Genomic DNA, 22486 nt, shown 5'->3' with positions numbered 1-22486 from the left:
TTGCTTGAGGAAGAAGCTGCATGTAAGGATGGGATGCATGCATGTTTGGAGCTCAATTGGGAGCTCACAGAAGCCATGCTAATGGCTGTGTAAACCTCAAGAAGAAAGGAGGTTTTTGAGGTGAAATGTTACATGTATAAGGGGCTTCATATTTAGATGACTTAAAGAGGAGAATCAAACAAGTAGGACTCACATCACAACACATTCAAGAAGCTCACAAAAGGACCATAATGTTTGGTTGTTGAGACCTCAAAAAGATGGCTCCATATAGGCAAAAACATACAAAAATGTAAGTTGCATACCAAGTTCAAGGAGAACTACTGATTTATAGGGCACCAATAGCGCATTCCATATATAAGTTAAAGGAAGAAATTCCTGTAGTGTTTGTAGGGAAACGTGGCATTGATCATATGTCTCAAAGAAAGAAGAAGATAACCAAACGTAGTGTAGAGAAGGCATATTTCACACAGAAGTAGGCACGGAATGAGTTGCAAGCTTAGAGAGCGATACAAGGTGCAAGAGAGTGGTCATAGAAGAAAAGGACCATCAAGGTTACCATAGAACCTTCACATAGAAGCTACACATTGAAGTGTATGGGCAAGTTTCAAATGTGAAAAAGGTGAAGGTGAAGTGTAGTAGATTGGAATCTTTTGGCTATGGTAGGCAATAGCACAAGAAATGGGCCAAGAGTACATAGTCGTGAAGAGGAAGACTTGAAGCCTTAGCTATGGTGGATAGCTGCAGCAGAGAGTCAAACTAGAAGAAAAGTCGAGAGGAAGGATGAAGAAGATAAATTTGTGTGAAGTGGGTCCGAAGCAGCAGACTGGCGTAAAGCTTTCAATGCTCATAAAAACACCAAGAAGAGACTACAGCACAACAAGCATAAATTTATTTTCTTAAAGTTCTAAAAGACCTTTAGTACGAACTCCATATAAGGGTGGTTTTACACTCAAAAAGTCACTATCTTTGAGAGTTTTTATAAACCTGACTTGTATTTTTTCCACAAGAAGATGTTCACACATGGTCCCCTTCCCGACTTTGGCCAAAAAGACTTTGTAATTTTTTATTCTCACCCATAGTTGATGATGGATAACCGTACCCGAGATTGCGTGCTCAAAACAAGAATATTTTGTAATCACCCATTGGTATGAGGGTTGCCCTGCTCAAGCCCACCGAGACACTCAAAATGGTTGTCGCTCGTGATGTGTGCATAAGCGATGCACTTATGAGGTGCATGCGCATGGGTTGGCTCCCACCTGAACATCTATGTTCAAATCGAACTCACTGGTTCCACTAGAGCAAATGGGCTCAAAATGGAATTCAGTGTCTAAGATGGTAGACACACACACACATGTTCATTGGCTAACACTCCAATTTTCCATTAAAAGGTAGTGTTAAGATGGCATGTTGCATTTGGCAATGCTACATTGGTGTTATGGGTGAGTTGTGGAACACCTCGATTAAGACGGGGTGTTGAGAGATGTAATCATGGTGCTATGTGTATGTGGGAAAGCACCCTAGAGGTGCAAGATATTATGGTAAGATATGAATGCCACATGTAATATTGTATGGTGTGTGAGTGTTGACCAAAAGAGTGGAAAAGGAGTTGCCACATGGATGATGATGTGTAAAGTGGGATAAGGCTAGAAAGCCTATATCATTGTATGGTTCATTTGAGATACGCAATAGAATAGAGATCAAGTGTTGAGTGTGCAATCTCTATCTATCTCTACTTATGGAGTTTTTAGTGTTGTATAACCCACCTTAAGTTTTATGCTTAATCTTGTGTCTATCACCATGATCAATTCAATTTTAGGATTGTTAACAATAAACTCATTAGAGAAGCTTAGGGCTGGATGTGGGATTGGAAACTTAGTTTTAAGCACATGAATAAGATAATGTTTTGAAATTTTATCTTGTGCTTTCCATTTTTAAAACAAATTTGGGACTCTAAGTTCACATTCGGTTAATTACTTGTTTTCCTCTATTATCCATGATAAGCAATCCATCCACATGTATTGTATATGGTAACTCATGTGGATCATGTGGTGGGATCGCTCTCCTCAAGGATGGATCTTAAGTGTGGGGTCATGAACCCCCCCTCTACTCTGTATATGGATATAATGTGGGGGACTTAGTAGAGCTTCTTCCAAAGTAAAAGCACCCTACTCCCCCATCTTGCTACTACGTCTACATTTTCATGAGGCTTTCCATGAAGCTCATGAGGCTTTATAATCATGTCTCATATAAATATTTGTATGTATGGTGTAGGTAACCATGTCTTCTCCTCCTTGACATTCAATTACAATTGACCTTCTCAAGACTCAAATGTCATGCAACTACTCTCAATCGTCAATCAATGTTATGGGTGTTAAGTATGGACACAACTAGCGCATACACACATATATTTATATATTTTATGTTGTTTTGTATATTCTACCTCTCTTTATGTGTTTATGGATTCAGTATCTCTCTTTATGTATCCTTATATGGATGTCAATTTGGCACCTTTTATACCATAAGGCCAATCTACTCCATTGTAACAGTGTAGGCCCAAGTGGTGTAGGAGGCCCATCACGAGTCAGGTATGATAACCCTACACCTCAATCTAGTAGACCCACATCGACTAGACCCACACTTGGTCCCTCACGTCCATCTTCACAACCACAATGTAGGGAGTCTGGTCTTTATGAGCTTCATGCAAGCACTGCCTTTATGCAAAGCCTCTATGCATGAGCTTCATGTAAATCCTCTATTCATAGTTCTTATGTATAGAAGCCATAATACTTAAGCCTCATGTAAACTTGGGGGGAGGGGGTCACTCATAAATATGTAAGCGTAGCACGTGGGTTCAATAGAAGGGGTTTTTTAAATCCCTTTTTTACACATTTTTTACATACAGAAGGGTACCATTTAAAGGGGTATTTACAAATTGAATAGAAAAAGGGTGTGTTTTATTCATGAAAAATTTACAAATAAGGGGTTTTTTAATTAGGCCTTAAAACACACGTGATATAGAGTGTTTACATATAGTGAACCCCCTCAAGCATGCAAAGACTCATGCAAAGATGGAGTGGTATTACCTTTAGAGGCTTCAATAATGCATGAGGTTTCTATGCATAGAGTCTCATGGGAGAGACATCAGTGCTCCATGAGCTTCATGCCAGCCTCATGAATGAGCTTCATGACCTGCATGCAAAGCTTGATGCATGAGCTTCATACAAAGCCTCGTGCAAAGAGCTACATGCATAAATAATTTAAAAAAAAACTCCCAAGCACTCGAGGGGGAACCATAAGCATGAAAAACATGGAAGAGTGTTCTTACCTTTACCCTTATCCATAGAGGCTTAAGTACTAAGCCCTTTAGCCTTATGCATAAAGCCCTTATGCTTAAGCCTCTGTGGATAGAGACTTTATGCATAGAGGCCATAATTCATGTTGCATTCATGCTTAAGTTGTATGCATGCATAGAGGCTTTATGCTGAAGCCTCTATGCATTATGTAAATAGTCTTAAGTATAAGGATTAAACATTATGCTTAATCCTTATGCATATAGGCTTTATTCTTAAGTATTGTGCATAGAGGCTTTATGCATAAATACTTATACATAAAGGATTCATGCATGAAGCCATAATGCATGTTGCATAAGCCTTCATGCACAAGGTTTAAGCCTTATGATTAAAGTCCTTATGCGCAAGACTTTATGCATATGACTTAAATATTATGCTTAAGCGATATGCATAAAGTCTCATAAAGACTTTATGATTAAGGCTTAAGCATATTGTTTAAGCCTTATGCATAGAGGCTTAATCATAAGGGATTTATGAATAAGGCTTATTAAGCCTTATGCATAGAGGCTTAAGCATAATCCCGTATGCATAAAGCTTAAGCCTTATTCATAAATCCCTTATTCTTAAGCCTCTATGCATAAGGCTTAAACAATATTCTTAAGTATTATGCATAAAGGATTTATGCCTAACTCTCAAAGCTTTATACATAAAGGATTTATGCTTTATGCTTAAGGTTTGTTCATGGAGACTTTATGCATAAATCCTTATGCATAGGATCTTCATGCATTAAGATCTTATGTATAAATCCCTTATACTTAAGTCTTTATGCATATATCTTTATGTATAGAGTATTTATGCTTAAGGCTTATGCATACAGGATTTAGGATTTATGTATAGAAGCCTTATGCATAAAGGCTTCAAGCATGTTGCATAAGGTTTCATACATAAAGCCTTTATGCATAAGGCTTAAGCCTTATGTATAAATCCCTTATGCTTAAGCCTCTATGAAGAAGGCTGAAACATTATGCTCATAGAGGCTTTATGCTTAATCCCCAAAGATTTATGCATAGAGGCTTAGGCATAAGGGCTTTATGCATAAAGCCTTATGCTTACGCCTCTATGCATAAATCTTATGCATACATGCTTTATGCATAAAGGCTTCATACATAGAGCCATAATGCATAAAGGCTTCATGCATGAAGCAATAATGCATGCAACCATAATGCATAAGGCATAGATCCTCTATGCATAGAGTCTCATGCAAAGCCACTATGCATAGAGTGTCATGCAAAGAGTCTCTATCAATAGATCTTCATGAGCTTCATAAATCTCTATGCAAAGAGGCTTTATGAAGCTCCATGCATGAAGCTACAAAATAACTAATTTAAAAAAAAAATCTCCCAAGCACCGAGGGATGCACCATAAGAATAAAAAACATCAAGAGAGTTGTAAGTGTTGAGATATTACTACAATTATACTTAAGTCTTTATGCATATATCTTTATGTATAGAGTATTTATGCTTAAGGCTTATGCATAGAGGATTTAGGATTTATGTATAGAAACCTTATGCATAAAGGCTTTAAGCATGTTGCATAAGGTTTCATGCATAAAGCCTTCATGCATAAAGCCTTCATGCATAAGGCTTAAGCCTTATGCATAAATTCCTTATGCTTAAGCCTCTACCAAGAAGGCTGAAACATTATGCTTTAGCCTTATGCATAGAGGCTTTATGCTTAATCCCCAAAGATTTATGCATAGAGGCTTCATGCTTAATCCCCAAAGATTTATGCATAGAGGCTTAGGCATAAGGGCTTTATGCATAAAGCCTTATGCTTACGCCTCTATGCATAAAGCTTATGCATAGAGGCTTTATGCATAAAGGCTTTATACATAGAGCCATAATGCATAAAGGCTTCATGCATAAAGCAATAATGCATGCAACCATAATGCACAAGGCATAGATCCTCTATGCATAGAGTCTCATGCAAAGCCACTATGCATAGAGTGTCATGCAAAGAGTCTCTATCAATAGATCTTCATGAGATTCATAAATCTCTATGCAAAGAGGCTTTATGAAGCTCCATGCATGAAGCTACAAAATAACTAATTTAAAAAAAATCTCCCAAGCACCAAGGGATGCACCATAAGAATGAAAAACATCAAGAGAGTTGTAAGTGTTGAGATATTACTACAAGAGTCTTGTTTGTGTTGACTTGAAGATATAGAAGAAGAGCCAATAAAATCAAACCAAAATAAATCAATTAAGTAATCAACATTTAATTAGTTCTCTACACAAAAAAAGCTATAAGTAAACTACATGTTATTATATGAGAAAGGAGGAGGAGAAGAAAAGAAGTGAAAGAAGAGAAGAGTAAGGTGAGCCACTCTAACCCTAGCCCTAATATAAGGGTTGTTGCATGTAGGCTTTATTCTTAAGTATTGTGCATAGAGGCTTTATGCATAAATACTTATGCATAAAGGATTCATGCATGAAGCCATAATGCATGTTGCATAAGCCTTCGTGCACAAGGCTTAAGCCTTATGATTAAAGTCCTTATGTGTAAGACTTTATGCATAGGACTTAAATATTATGCTTAAGCCATATGCATAAAGTGTCATAAAGACTTTATGATTAAGGCTTAAGCATATTATTTAAGACTTATGCATAGAGGCTTAATCATAAGGGATTTATGAAGAATAAGGCTTAATAAGCCTTATGCATAGAGGCTTAATCATAAGGGATTTATGAAGAATAAGGCTTAATAAGCCTTATGCATAGAGGCTTAAGCATAATCCCGTATGCATAAAGCTTAAGCCTTATCATAAATCCCTTATGCTTAAGCCTCTTTGCATAAGGCTTAAACAATATTCTTAAGTATTATGCATAAAGGATTTATGCTTAACTCTCAAAGCTTTATGCTTAAGGATTGTTCATGGCGACTTTATGCATAAATCCTTATGCATAGGATCTTCATGCATTAAGATCTTATGTATAAATCCCTTATACTTAAGTCTTTATGCATATATCTTTATGTATAGAGTATTTATGCTTAAGGCTTATGCATAGAGGATTTAGGATTTATGTATAGAAGCCTTATGCATAAAGGCTTCAAGCATGTTGCATAAGGTTTCATGCATAAAGCCTTTATGCATAAGGCTTAAGCCTTATGCATAAATCCCTTATGCTTAAGCCTCTACGAAGAAGGCGGAAATATTATGCTCATAGAGGATTTATGCTTAATCCTCAAAGATTTATGCATAGAGGCTTTATGCTTAATCCCCAAAGATTTATGCATAGAGGCTTAGGCATAAGAGCTTTATGCATAAAGCCTTATGCTTATGCCTCTATACATAAAGCTTATGCATACAGGCTTTATGCATAAAGGCTTCATACATAGAGCCATAATGCATAAAGGCTTCATGCATTATTGCTTCATGCATGAAGCAATAATGCATGCAACCAAAATGCATAAGGCATAGATCCTCTATGCATAGAGTCTCATGCAAAGCCACTATGCATAGAGTGTCATGCAAAGAGTCTCTATCAATAGATCTTCATGAGCTTCATAAATCTCTATGCAAAGAGGCTTTATGAAGCTCCATGCATGAAGCTACAAAATAACTAATTTAAAAAAAATCTCCCAAGCACACCAAGGGATGCACCATAAGAATGAAAAACATCAAGAGAGTTGTAAGTGTTGAGATATTACTACAAGAGTCTTGTTTGTGTTGACTTGAAGATATAGAAGAAGAGCCAATAAAATCAAACCAGAATAAATCAATTAAGTAATCAACATTTAATTAGTTCTCTACACAAAAAAAGCTATAAGTAAACTACATCTTATTATATAAGAAAGGAGGAGGAGAAGAAAAGAAGTGAAAGAAGAGAAGAGTAAGGTGAGCCACTCTAACCCTAGCCCTAATATAAGGGTTGTTGCATATAGGCTTTATTCTTAAGTATTGTGCATAGAGGCTTTATGCATAAATACTTATGCATAAAGGATTCATGCATGAAGCCATAATGCATGTTGCATAAGCCTTCATGCACAAGGCTTAAGCCTTATAATTAAAGAGCTTATGCGTAAGACTTTATACATACGACCTAAATATTATGCTTAAGCCATATGCATAAAGTCTCATAAAGACTTTATGATTAAGGCTTAAGCATATTATTTAAGCCTTATGCATAGAGGCTTAATCATAAGGGATTTATAAAGAATAAGACTTAATAAGCCTTATGCATAGAGGCTTAAGCATAATCCCGTATGCATAAAGCTTAAGCCTTATTCATAAATCCCTTATGCTTAAGCCTCTATGCATAAGGCTTAAACAATATTCTTAATTATTATGCATAAAGTATTTATGCTTAACTCTCAAAGCTTTATGCTTAAGGATTGTTCATGGAGACTTTATGCATAAATCCTTATGCATAGGATCTTCATGCATTAAGATCTTATGTATAAATCCCTTATACTTAAGTCTTTATGCATATATCTTTATGTATAGAGTATTTATGCTAAAGGCTTATGCATAGAGGATTTAGGATTTATGTATAGAAGCCTTATGCATAAAGGCTTCAAGCATGTTGCATAAGGTTTCATGCATAAAGCCTTTATGCATAAGGCTTAAGCCTTATGTATAAATCCCTTATGCTTAAGCCTCTACAAAGAAGGCTGAAACATTATGCTCATATAGGCTTTATGCTTAATCCCCAAAGATTTATGCATAGAGGCTTTATGCTTAATCCCCAAAGATTTATGCATAGAGGCTTAAGCATAAGGGCTTTATGCATAAAGCCTTATGCTTACGCCTCTATACATAAAGCTTATGCATACAGGATTTATGCATAAAGGCTTCATACATAGAGTCATAATGCATAAAGGCTTCATGCATGAAGCAATAATGCATGCAACCATAATGCATAAGGCATAGATCCTCTATGCATAGAGTCTTATGCAAAGCCACTATGCATAGAGTGTCATGCAAAGAGTCTCTATCAATAGATCTTCATGAGCTTTATAAATCTCTATGCAAAGAGGCTTTATGAAGCTCCATGCATGAAGCTACAAAATAACTTATTTAAAAAAAAATCTCCCAAGCACCAAGGGATGCACCATAAGAATGAAAAACATCAAGAGAGTTGTAAGTGTTGAGATATTACTACAAGAGTTTTGTTTGTGTTGACTTGAAGATATAGAAGAAGAGCCAATAAAATCAAACCAAAATAAATAAATTAAGTAATCAACATTTTAGAAGTGAAAGAAGAGAAGAGTAAGGTGAGCCACTCTAACCCTAGCCCTAATCCTAATATAAGGGTTGTTGCAATATCAGGATATCCAGTTTATGCTGGACTGTGATAATGCTTAGAGAGGAAATTTTGGGGAGCAAGATACTTCAAATGAGATCAAGAAACTAGTATAAAATACACATGCACTCAAATTAACCCCTAATATAACTTAAATTAATATAAAATAGTCTAATTAATCAAAATGAATCAAAAATATGATGAAATGATTAAAAAATATCTGTCCATACTTAGAGTGATCTATTTTTTTTTCACATAGATGCACCATTACAAGTACACTAGTCCCTATAGGTTTTAGATGATTTACATCAAAAATGTAATTTTACTAATTATATTATTTATATTTGTAGGCCTTCTGATAGCCTCAATGAATTTCGGAAAAGAGATCATTAAAAATCCAACCATTGGATTTGCAATTTTGACTAACCACCACATTCTATTAATGTCTCACTATCTCTACCACTCTTTTGATCTAGAAGATTGAGCATTTTAAGTGGTAGTTATTGTGGGTGCAACTCTGAGGGTGTACTACTAAGAAACCCTTTGTATCATGTGCATTCAAGGGGTATTTAAAAAACCCATTACTAGTGAAATTTTTCATGAATAAAATGACCCCTTTTTCTTTATGGACTTGTGGGTTTTTTTCAAAATTGATTTAAAAAACCCCTTCTATAAATATATTTATGTAGATTTACCTTAAAATTTTGATTTAAAAAACCCCTTCATTTTAAACTCACGTGGTATACTTACATATTTTTAGGTGAACCCCCTGAGGGGTACAAAAAGTGGCATATATTATAACACTTTAAAAACCTTAAAATAATTAAAGAAAATAGACAAAAAGCTTAAACGTTTCTCAAAAAATCAAGTTAAGCTCTATATTATGTTAACATCTAAGGTCCAAAGTGGATATCTCATATGAGTTTATATGTAAAAGATATTAGTATTTTATGGACTCAGTCCAAATTTGGGATAGGGTGAATACATTGACTTTGTACCTAAGGAAATTAGGACTTTCTACTATCTAATTTATCATATTATGCAACTATATTCCCAACCTTTTATGTGATGTTCCAACAAAAGAACTTGAAAGGAAATTCCTTCATTAGCTACTAGGAGAGATTAGCCACTAAAAGATAAACAAATGCCTATTTTTTTACTCTTTACAAGGTGCCTGAGTCTCATGCAAAGCCAAAAGAGTTTCATGATCTTCATAAAGATCTATGCAAAAAGAGGCTTTATGAAGCTTCAAAATAATTTATTAAAAAAAAACTCCCAAGCACCTGGGGGTGCACCATGTTGAAAATACAAGTGAATAGGGTGTGTGCGGGAACAAGCCCTTGGGGCTGTAAAAGAGAATGTGTAAATGTGAAAGAACCTGCGAAAAGGTGAGAAAAATCTACTGGGAGAGAATAAAGGGTAGCATGAGAAGATTTAGGAAGTGTGGAGATATTCTGGGAGATATTCTGGGAAAAGTGAAGAGGTGGAGAGAATCAAGCAAAAGAGGTGGAGTGAATCAAGGAGAAATCAGTGGGATTTGATGCTTGGATGTAAGCTCTATAAATTGAGGCATTGGCCTTATGAGAATTTGCTTGTTTTTGATTATTCATGCCTACATTAAGCTATTTGTTAATTGCTCACTAATTACGTCTTAATTATTTGCTAATCACTTTGTTAATGATGTTGATTCTAGTATTTGATCCACCATAGCTCATCACATTGCTCTAATTTCAACATGGTATCAGAGCCATGCCTAGAATCCATCAGGTTTATGAGCCCATTATCTAATTAATCATGATTAGTAGATAATTAGAAATTAATCAAATTTTTAGTTATTTTTCAACTCACCTCTGTAACCCCAACCAGTGGAGGATCTCCCTCTCCTTGCACACATCAAGTTAGCCCAAGCCCTTTTAGGTACTCAAACTAGACTCAAGGGGCTACAGTCACGTCAAAGGAATTGAAGAATCTCAGGGCAGACCACCGGCGCGGCAGCACGTTTTGCAGGTGCCATTTTTCAGAAGGGAAATTGAGATCTCTACTTCATCAAATCAAATCAGCCTAATTCCTCTTAGCCCCGGGGGTTTTCAAGCATGCTCTACAAGCTGGTGAAGACAGAATTCAATTTGATCAAGTCTACAATGAGATCCAAGCTCTTCATCAAATCTGCAGAGCAGCAGGTGACTTTGGTAAAACAGAGATTAAGCTTTTAATATTTGGTTAAATCTTGTGTTTCTTGGCTTAATCCTCTACTAGAATCATTGCTATTGATGGCCTTGAAAGCATTTGAGCTCATTTGAACTCTAAGGTCTCAAATCTGGGGTCCCCGCATACTCTGTTTTCTGCACACAAACCAGAGGATTAATTTGCTAATCAATGATTAACTAGTGCTAATCACTATATTTTGGTACAATTGAGGATTCAAATTAACCATTAGGTATCTGATACAGATCCATATAACTTCAGATTTCAATTCGGAGTTGGTTTGATACTCCAACCATTCTGTACAAATTGGTTACCCTTGATTTAATGTAATTTCTGGTGATTTTATGCTGACTAATTTGTTGTTGTAATCATCTCTTAAACGCCAAATTGAGTTATAAAAGGGTAGACACTGTCCTTGAATCTTGAAATTGTATCAAGAGGCAAGACCCCCTTCACATCATCATGAGTACACCACAGGTAATAGCCAAATTTAATGGGGAGCAATTTTACACATGGCAGACAAAAACCATGTATTTGCTCATGAGGAAAAATCTGTGGGGGCTAGTTGAGAGAAGAGATGAATGTCTAGAGAGAGGGAAAAATGAGTGGAAGAGCAGGAATGAAAAAGCATTGGGACTTATTGCACTCAGTTTGAATGATGAAATCATTCATCACATCACAAGGATACAATGGGCAAAAGATGCATGGGATGAACTCAATAAATTATTTGGCATACAACCTAAAAATTCAAAGATAAATCTGTTAATGCAATTCTACAAATTGGATATGAAGGAAAGTGAACCTTTAATCACACACTTGAACAGATATAAAAGCATTAAGCAACAACTCGCAGTAGCTATTGGCAGAAAGGTAGAAGATGATGAGGCAGTAGTTGTACTTCTAAAGAGTGTGGACAAAGGAGAATATGAAAACATTGTAGCAACACTGAAGAATGTACCTGAATTGAAGCTACACGAGATAGAAGCAGCTCTACTAGAGCAAGAGAGCAGAGGCAAAGAGAATAGAAATTTGCATGTAATATGGTGCAGGATGATCTCAAAAACAAAGTTTGGCTTACTCTAACAAACATTTTTGATAGAGCATTGATGTTTTGGAAGTTCTATTTAAAGTATCCTTTAGGCAATAATTTCTACACAGTCATTCATAAAATGATCAAGATTATCTTCTACTTGGATAACACCATATCAAGGAAGAGGAATGGAGCTACAATAAGTTGATGTTTTATGGAGGAGTATAATGGTATATCCATCCAACACAACAATGAAAGAAAAGAGGATTTTTTTCCAAAGAAAAGAGTAGAGGCGACAAGCGTAACTAAGGTGGAGACCTTTGAGTGCCACGATAGTGGTAAAAAAGCCATGGTCAAAATTTGGTTTAATGTAACATGATTAGTCCGGACACGAGATTCCGTGTTTGAGCCCGTCCATCGCGCCCACGCTGTGTGAACCTGCACGGGCCCTTTTTCAGCACCAGCACTGATCAGTCTCCCAGCTCCTACCTCTTCCTGAAGCAGAGAAGAGGCTACTGGGAGAGCAGTAGGTGGAGGGGTAGTATACTCTGGTAGATCTTGCTCCTCTGGGAGCGTTGAAGGCCTGTGCTCCATGGAAATTTCTCGCAGCTTGGAATGCTTGCATGGAGAGCTGCAGATCATATCGTGCCCGGCTCTGAGGGTCGGACAAGGCAACGTATGCTGCGTGGACTTGCAAGAAGAGCTCTGTGCTGGCCTCTTTCTCTTCCAAGGCCACAACGGCGTCCGGGTGATACAGGCGAGCTAGTCGTCTGTAAGAGGCCTTGATCTCCGCCTGTGATGCTGTTTGAGGAAGCTCAAGCACCTGGTAGAGGGTTGCGGGAGTCGGCGGGCGCCTCCTTGCACTGGAAGTTTGGGTGTCCGGACGAGTGCCAGAGGTCGCCTTCACACTTAGGCAGCGACCTTCTCTGCGCTCCACGATCGAGCTCCAGGCGGGGGTCTTGGGAGATGAAGGAAATGGAGATTGCCTTGTTGTTGAAGGAAAGGAGTAGCCTGCATTAGCACTGCTGCTTGTAGGAACAGAAAGGGATGAGAAAGCCATGCGCCAGAGGGATTTGAAACGATACTGGAATTTGTGATGAAGGATCTGTGGAAAGCTTTTATAGTGTTTATAAAACAAGTGGACTCAGCACGCTTTCGGAAGCCAAAACCACGGCCTGCATATATTACCATAGGCCATTCAAAACCTTAGGCACGAATCGTCTGTGGGCCATGCGAAAAACCTTAGGCACGAATAGTGTGTGGGCCATGCGACACTGCACGTGCACCCTACATCTATGTGGTTGGGTGAATGAAAAATTGTACATTCTAAATGATGACATGGGATGATGTAAGGTAGATGAGCTCATCAATCATAAAGACACCTAGACCCGTAAGTTATTTTTAGTTTTGTAATTAGTATGTTGAAATCCAAATTCGGGTTCCTCATTTTACCCTACTAGCCTTAAGAAGTGTTTATAAAAATTTATTTTTCTCAATAGATAAAAAATCCTACCACTTGTAATCTTTATTGGTCTTTTTTGAAATTTGTAAAAGTTAGAGCGATAATACAGGTGAACTACGTTAATGCACCATTTGGAATTGAGAAAAAAACAACTATAGGTATAAATGAGAATGTTGTAGGCCCACTGTGTTCAATGACAAATGCCCAATTGTATGTCAAATTGTAATGGTGTTAATAAGAAAAGGTAGAGTGTCTTACTTGTCATGATTTTATAAATGGGTGAATGAAAAATTATAGATTCTAAATGATGGCATGGATGATGTGAGGTAGATGAGCTCATGGGGAACATAAGTAGCCCATTTATGGAGGTGACTCGGATGGATAAGCTTTGGAGTTGATGATGTCTAGGTGGGAAATGAGGGAAAGGGCCTAGTTGTTGTACTTGGAGCTTCATTGTTAATGGAAGTATGGCTTATATGCTTTCATCCTCTTTATATCTAACATTTTATCGCGGTATTAAAGACAAGTTATGAGGAAATTAGCATAATCTAATTAGGATAGGACTAAGATCAATCCAAGTCCCTTTCTATCACTTTGTTCTTCATATTTAGGTCTATAAGGGCAAGGTTAATGAGGATCAAAAGAAAGAAGGATTTCTTTGTTTTTCTACGTTTTCTTGGTTAGATCCTGAGAGAGATTGAAACTAGTAGTCATCATAGAGAAGAGAAGAGAATATAGTTTATTATGCGTATAATAATCAAATCACCTTAATATTATTAATAATACATCACGCTTTACAACTAATAGTCAATGGCATCTCTTTGTCCATGTTGCTCTTTGTAAAATTAGGTTTAATTAGGGTAGGGTAGTTAGGATTAAAAAGGAGGAGCTCTGTGTTTCTCGATGTTCTTTTGTTAGATCTAGAGAGAGATTTAAAGTCAGCTTACTAGAGTAAAGAAGAGAAGTTTGATTTCTTGTGCATAATGAATACCCTAGATAATATTAGCAACACAACACTCTTTGCCACTAGAGGCTAATGTCATCTCTTTGTCCACATAGTAGTATGTGGTGGAGAGCATCTTGTTAATCCAAAATGGGGTTAACACAACACAGTCACTTTGAGGATGTCCCATATTATAGAGAACTTGTGTAGCATGTGCCTTCAAGGGGGTGAATTAAACCCCCTATCTATAGTTTTTGAATTAGAAATCCGCTCATGCATATATATTTTCTACAACTCTGCATGAGAATATATATTTTCTAGAAGATAACTTTTTCATTAATCTATCTATGAAAGGGCAAACTAAAGTGTTTACCTTTTTTTGAAAAGGTCATTTTATTAAGAGACGTTTCTATAAAAGAGTGGATCCTACTTGCAAAAATGAACAATGAGAGGCTTCTAATATAAATATTCTTTGGCCAAGACTCTTTGACATGTGGCATCCTTATCCCTCTATAGGTTACCTTCCACACCATGTGTCCACACTCTACCATTTTTCATTTTACTTTGCCATCAACATGTTTATCCTTACAATTTTGCATTGCACTAATTGTATAATTTACTGTCAACGCTCCCCCTCAATCGCATATTTTGGTGACACCATATTTTCTAATGCTTCTCCTTGGTGTCACACTCCATAAATCTAGGAGCACTTTCTTGCTTTCACTAATTCTTTAACACCCCCTCTTGGTGTTTTATTTGCACACTCCCCTATGCTCACATGAATGTAACATGAAGTTAGCAAGTCTCTCTTATGGACACGTCACACAACTCAATGCACATACACATGCCTCTTTTGTGTAAAATTCTATTTTAAGGATCTCTGTGGCGGCTTGGATAAGGAAACCTCATACAAATACAATGAAAAGAAACATACAAAGAAGCTCCCAAGGTTACTATGTCACTCAATAGAGCTACATCCATCCTTTCGTGCCTGTAAAATTTGAGTTCATTCGGCTCATCAAAGTGTGGCTTAAATGACCGCTTTTTGAACTCCTTGTGCACAAAGCCTGCATAAGACTTGTGCTACATAAGCATGTCGGGTAGCTTCCAATGCATTTCGGGTGCTACCTAGGCATACCGATAGCTTCCAGGTACTAAGAGTTTTAAATATTTATGTTTCGTCTTTGATAGATAGCAACTTGCAGCATGATGTTACACGTGAAGGAGTCGTGGAGATATCTCAACAATCTTTGTAAGTATATATTAACCTCAAACTATATCTTAATATCTTTTAAGAAAAGAGGATTACCTTAAAATAACATAAAATCAATGTTAATTTGTTTGTATCTCTATAGCTTGAAGCAATGCACTGCCCCTTACGCAAGATGAATATAATTTTGCATACAACGGGGTTTGGAAGCTCTATTTGAAAGGGTGCAAGATGAAGGATCAATTGTTATTACTGGAGGACATGCTTGACAAGCATGGAAAGTAAGTACATTCCTAAAACCATAACCTCTTTGTTTTTGCAAAATTGGTTGTCACTTGTGTTAGTTTTATTGTGTTTTAGGATCATATTGCTACAAATGATGTTACTACAAACGGTCGTGCAAATGTGCAAGTAAGAAGTAATGGAAATGTGAGAAAAGAGGGTTCACATGGAGCTGCAAAAGAGGGTTCACATGGAGCTGCAAGAGACAATAATAATCAAATGTATGCATGAGAAGTAATGGAAATGTGAGAAAAGACATAAAGCTGCAAAAGAGGGTTCACATGGAGCTGCAAAGAGACAATAATAATCCAATGCATGCATGAGAAGTAATGGAAATGTGGGAAAAGACATGGAGCTGCAAAAAGAGGGTTCACATGGAGCTGCAAGAGACAACAATAATCAAATGCATGCATGAGATGTAGACCCCGTCAATAATAATCAAATGCATGCATGAGATGTGTCCATTACAATGAGTAGGACATGAACTTATGTTAGTTTTACTATATTTTTATAATTAAAAAAAAGCTGTTATATCGTTGCTGCGAAAATAGCATCGAGATATCACTGCTCAAGTAGCAAAATTTTGCTATTCAGGAGTAAAATTTCTTTGCTATTTTCGCTGAGAAATGATCCCGTTGTTGCAGCGATTTTAGCAACGAAATGGGGCCGATATCTCCCTACCCTTCTAGATGCTACTTTCGCTGCTATACCCTCATTCTGTTGTAGTGTTAGGACTATGATGATGGGTTAGTTATTAGCATTCCTTTTGACCCAAGAGCTACTTCCACAATAGCGTCAGAGGCCTGAGATGTGTTCCATACATATTTTATAATTGTAAGGTACTATGCAATACATTAAGATAATTTATTGATGACTATACCTAAGAATTAACTCATCTCTAAAGCTAAGCATGAACACTTGTCAATAGTCAATTATGATTATACATGCATCCATTTATTGTCTACAACATGAACATCGAAAAAGTCAATTAAAGAAAAATAATTTACATACCAAATAGAGGGCTCTCACAAGATTGATGCAAGTGAAACAACACGAACGTTGGAAAATTTAATTAACGAAAAAGTATTTACATACCAAAAATTAAAGGACTCTTACAAGATTGATGTGAGTGAAATGACAAGATTTTTTAAATCTATGATGGCTTTGCTTCTTAATACAACACTCTAGCATTACACTATCTAAAGTTCTTGATTATTATTTCTACAATACTAGACTAAGTAAATCATCACTCTAGACATACAAGACATTTATGGCTTGTCTCACAAAAGGTTAAGAAGCCTATGAGCCAACTACCATGGTGCTTTGGTCTTTCAACTAGTTACAATGTTTAGGGTGTTTAATGGCAAGAAGAAAAATGTGATGTGGTGGCATGTGGGTTTTGCTAAAAGAGCTCAGCTCACAACTCTATTTGGCATTTTTCATGTGTGAGAACGAAATTTCAAAATGTGAATTCTTGCAAAATGTGAATTCTTGCAAAATATCAGTTTGTTGGCAGCTGGTTGGTCATTTTCACACCATGGAAATCTGCCCGATGAGGGGGGGGGGGGGGCGTGGGTGTTTGGAACAGTTTAGGAATTATTTAGTTGCTTAGGCTTCAATATTGGAGATTTTTTGTTGTCACGAATCTGACGTGTGTGTGTGTACGGACCATTGTCCACCATAGGCTAGCTGCAATTCCAGCGTGGCCCGATTCGATAATTCAGAAAACACTTTCCTAACAAATGACTGCATTTAAATAAATATATATATATATATATATATATATATATATATATACGATTTTCCAATATATATATACGATTTTCCAAGTCCAGCTCAGCGGCTCACCAATCTGATCTTCAAGAGACCTATAAAGCTCCTCAGCAGCTCGTCTCAGCTCCAGCTCCTCCTCAGCAGCTCGTCTCAGCTCCAGCTCCTCCTCCAGCTTCACAAACGCTCTCTCGCGATCGTCCTGCATGGCGCTTTCCAGCATGTCTTCTGCATCAACATTTACAAGCCCCCATCTCTCTTCGTTTCCTTTCACCAAACCAGCAGCCATCGAGCAGCTTCCCAGCCATGTCGAACGCAGGGTACCGACGACGGTGCCCAACCCTGCTCGTGCAGGCCGCTTTACACACCAGCGCCTCTTAGACACCAACACCGGATCTAAATGACCACCAGGTGCTTGAAATCCCCCAGATGGCCACCAAGGCAGAGATCAAGGCCTCCTACAGGCGCCTTGGCCGACGCTATCACCCGGACGTGGTGTCTATGGGGGACAAAGAGGCCAGCACCAAGCTTATCCTGCAGATCCACGCAGCCTATGCTGCCTTGTCCAACTCCCATGCAGAGCCGGGCAAGATACGATCTCCAGGTCTCCATGCAAGCTCTTCAAGCCGGAAGGAAAGCATAATTTCCACAAGCTCGGGACTTCAACGTTGGAACACCCGACGCAAGTTCCTGCACCGATTCGATTCCCAGACGTCCTTTCTCTGCTGGTAGTACCAAGATAGGGAGAAGCTGGGAGACCGACCAATGCTGGTGCTAGAATTGTGCGGAGACTTTTGTGTATAGCCTTGAACATCAGAAGAGGCGATCCTGGCAATGTCCCACCGTGTGTGCCTTGAAGATATAAATATAGCATTTCATTTTGTTTCATTTCTCTCTCGCTACTTACCCTGCATTGTCGCGTCAATGACTTAGGAGTTTACACATTTGTTTTAGCAACCACTTCGGCTGCCCCAAACTCCGTCTCCAGTGTGTTGATGACATATTTCTTGTCATCCTCGAGTTGATCGCTGCATTGCAAAATAAAGTTAGTAATTCAAATAAAAAACCGTAATTCATATTCTTTATGTTCAATAATACTTACTGCCATGGTATATGAACTCGCTGTAGATATGACATGCAAAGATCTCTCATCGGTCGTCTTAAGGCGATGCCGGCTCCAACCTGAAAGATACCCCCGTCAGGTGTGATGTCACATGTGACACCTAAAGTCCCAGTGCACGTGCGCATCGGCACTGGTGGGGGCACTGGTGGTGTGGTACTCTGCCGCCGTCGCCGCTGACGCCTCGCGCAATACAAACATACGATATATTGAGATGTGAGTTCATAAAAAATACTTAATATTTAATCTGTAATCGCCATAAAAGATATACCTTCGAGAGGAACGGCCACTACCCTGTGAATCAGGTGTCACCTGAGTACTAGGAGGTACATCAGGATTAAGCCGCTGACTCTCGTGATGTGATGTGATGTAACTGGGATAGGAGTCCTAAGCAAACAAAGACATCAAAAGGATATATATATTAAGAATTCTATATGTAAAAAATGGATGACATTACTATTTTATCAATCAAGAAGCTTACCGATGCGTAGTAGTATGTGCATGCCAAGACGTCCCCACTCCTGCATGTGGCTGGGAGGATGTGCCCTCTCCAGGTCTCGTACGGGCATACTGAATCTCCCAAGAATCTCAATCGCGCCATCTAATCCCGCATCATCCATCTCCACATAATCTGTCATGGCCTCTGACAGTGTATCTCCAGAAAGTCCAGTGCCTCGTAGCAAAGACTTGATGATCGCCAACTTCACTTTACGGCCGTGGTCACTCATCGTATCTATATATTTAAAACAACTATATGTCAGACTAGAGATACATTGTTAGAGAGGAGCTCAATACATTGTTGGAGAGAAGCTCAACCGGGCCAAGGCTCATATTGGCAGCTGACCATAAGAGAGCGAAGGGCTAAAAGATTACCCACATCTTTTCCAGCAACATGTTCTCTATTATTGATGTTAGATATGGTGATTCAAAAGCTGTTAACCCAGGTGATGGCCTATTGGATACCTCTCCTGAATGCCAGGTACGAGAAGGGCATGGAGATAAGGAGCCGCATGCTGAATAAACCACATGTGGGACAAACACCGATGGAAAAGACCACTCGTCTCGCAGGAGTTGCAACTAGCAAGAGAACTTCATCGTTTTGATGGGGACTGTGGTGCAGGCGAAACCGCATGCGGGAGAAAATATGAAGGAGAAATTGGCTGCCAAGAACCACACTCATGAGAGTGAGCCGGGTCTACTCCGGAAGAGGACAAGACCGAACAAGAGGTCAAGGGAATACGTGGGCCTCAATACGGGGCACGCAGGGGGTACAACCTGAGGACACAGAGGGAACTTCCCTGCAGAAAACAAACGCCCACAGATAAAGGAGAATGGGGATAGCCAGACAATGGAGTTCTCATGGACGGATCGTGGGTGTAGAATGGATCTTGGGTGGCTGGAAAGGAACTCAAAACCCGAGCCACAGGAGATACATGGTAACCTGCCAAGAGACGACTCTCATGAAAAGATGAGATACAAAACCTCCGAAAACAAGAGGATGCAACCACCAGAGGAATGGAGGATGGAGAAGGATGCATGGAAGAGTTTGTTCGTGCATACAGCTTTGGCAGGAGGTTGGAAAGAGTTGAAGATGAATTTGACCATTTCCAATGGATGATGCACCAAGAAGGAGACAAGGAAGATAGTAGCGATGAAGAGGAAACTTTACAGGAAGCCATGGAGGAGGCCAAACAAGCACTTGAGAAATTGCATGTGCACATGGATAACTTATGGGAAGCATTCATGGAGGATGATCAAGAGTGGAAACGATTGGAGGAGCAAAACCATTCATGTCATCAAGCATGGGAGAATGAAAACCTATGGTTAAGTGAAGCACATGACCGAAAATGCATCATGGCAGTAGCAAATTCAGAAAGAAACTTCACAGTCGGTACATTGGAAGAGAGATGGTAGGGACTCATGGACAAGTATGAGAACATCACACAGGGGCCAAACAACGATGAAAACGACAAGGAGACAGAAGATGAGGGGAAAACCATTGGTCATGTGAATATACAACGAGGACTGAAGTCTATGTAGGACTAAAATATTGTTGCAGGTTTATCAAAGTTTAAGGTTAATGGTATGCATAAAGTATGTGAAGTATGCCAGCTTAGTAAGCATGCCAAACATGCTTTCCCACATGAAAATCATGCCATTGTTGCAAGGCCATTAGATGTTACACATTAAGATGTATGGGGACTACCCAAGACTGCAACAACAATTGTAGGCTGCATGTATTATGCTACATTCCTTGATGACCACACAGTGTCGGTTTACTTCATGAAAGAGAAAGAGAAGTTTTTGCTCACTTTTAGAGATTTAAAACCTTGGTCGAGAAGGAAAAAGGCATGCGACTAAAATGTCTAAGATCACATGGTAGGGGACATTATTTCTCCAGAGTTCAGTGATTTCCTAAAAAATTAGAGAATTAAGAGACAGTTTACATGCAAGTACACTCCACAACAAAATGGTGTTGTAGAAAGAAAAAATAGACATATTATAGAAGTGGCACGTACCTTTATTGGTTGAAAATAATATGCCACGTTATTTTTGGGTAGAAGCAATAGCAACTGCTGTGTAATCTATGAATAGGACACCCACTCCAGCAGTTGTTCATGGTATGATGCCTGAACATAAGTTTATAGGCATAAGACCGGATGTGTCTCACTTGAAAGTGCTTGGATGTATTGCATATGTGCATATTCTTGATGAAGTAAGAACACAGTTGGATCTGAAGGCACATAAATGTATCTTTATTGGTTATGCTATGGAGCAAAAAGGTTATAGATGTTATAAACCTACCACTCATGAGATGCGAGTAAGAAGAGACATTGTCTTTGATAAGATGAGTAGCTCGTATGCGCACCAGCGGCGGCAGTGGGGGTGAAGGCAATTGAAGATGCAGATGCAAGAAGTGCTGATGTTGCACCACGTGTACAAAAAAAATCATAAGTGCTTAGTGGACCTGGAGAGTCCTCTAAAACAGTGGATCCAATGTTAGCCCATGGTCAGGCGGGTGAGGAAAAATGTAGATACACATGTATCATGCAAAGGGAAGGAAAAGGTAGATCAACCTTTTGTGCTTGATCTAAGCAGGTCACTCATATGTGGATGGTGATGATAGTGGCTCTCAGAAGAGCTTTGATGAGGAGCTTGGCATTCCATCTATGGTTACTCTTGGCATAATGCGATCCAGGGCTATTTAGGACACTTGGCAGTGATCCAAGTGTACGCAGATCTATGAGGATTGAGATTTGATGGATATACAACCCATCATTATGCTTACATGGTTAAAGCAATATAGGATTTGGAAATAAGAAATGGGAAGATGCCATGAATGAGGAGATAGTAGCATTGGATGCAAATGCAACATGGGAGTTAGTGCCTTTCCCTAAGGAAAAGAAGGCAATTGGATGTAAGTGGGTCTATAAAGTCAAGCATAACGCTGATGGTTCAATGAAGAGGTATAAGGAAAGATTGGTTTGCCAAGGGCTATGTGCAAACTTATGGTATTGACTACGAGAAGACATTCAGCTCAGTTTACGAGAATGGAAACCATGAGAGCTGTCGTTGTGATAAGGTTGCAACGAAGAGTTGGTCTTTGCATCAGATGGATCTAAAGAATGCCTTCTGGCATGGTGATTTGTAAGAAGAAGTATACATGATGTAACCACCAGGTTATGAGTGATGCACACCCAGATTTTGTGTGCAATTTACCCAAAGCCTTGTATGGCTTGAAGTAGACACCCAGAGCATGGTCAAACAAGATCGGGAAGTATCTTGTTACCATTGGATTTTAGATATCCAATGTAGATTTTTCATTGTATGTGAAAATGAAATATACAAGGATCATGCTATTAGTCAT

General features: G+C 38.5%; 1 protein-coding gene across 1 annotated transcript; it reads right to left on the bottom strand.

Annotated features, from left to right (window-relative positions):
* Window positions 1-12028: 12028 nt before the first annotated feature.
* LOC147611656 (chaperone protein dnaJ 11, chloroplastic-like) lies at window positions 12029-12913 on the bottom strand. The gene has a single exon (XM_086785012.1). The coding sequence runs from the start codon at window positions 12889-12891 to the stop codon at window positions 12286-12288; it is 606 nt and encodes a 201-aa protein (XP_086641138.1). The 5' UTR covers window positions 12892-12913; the 3' UTR covers window positions 12029-12285.
* Window positions 12914-22486: the final 9573 nt, after the last annotated feature.

This window comes from Cibotium barometz, chromosome 47, assembly GCF_041138505.1.
Source record: "Cibotium barometz isolate CiBa-2024 chromosome 47, ASM4113850v1, whole genome shotgun sequence".
NCBI lineage: Eukaryota > Viridiplantae > Streptophyta > Polypodiopsida > Cyatheales > Cibotiaceae > Cibotium > Cibotium barometz.
The sequence above is the reverse complement of the archived record's forward strand: the minus strand, read 5'-3'. Positions and strand labels throughout refer to the sequence as shown.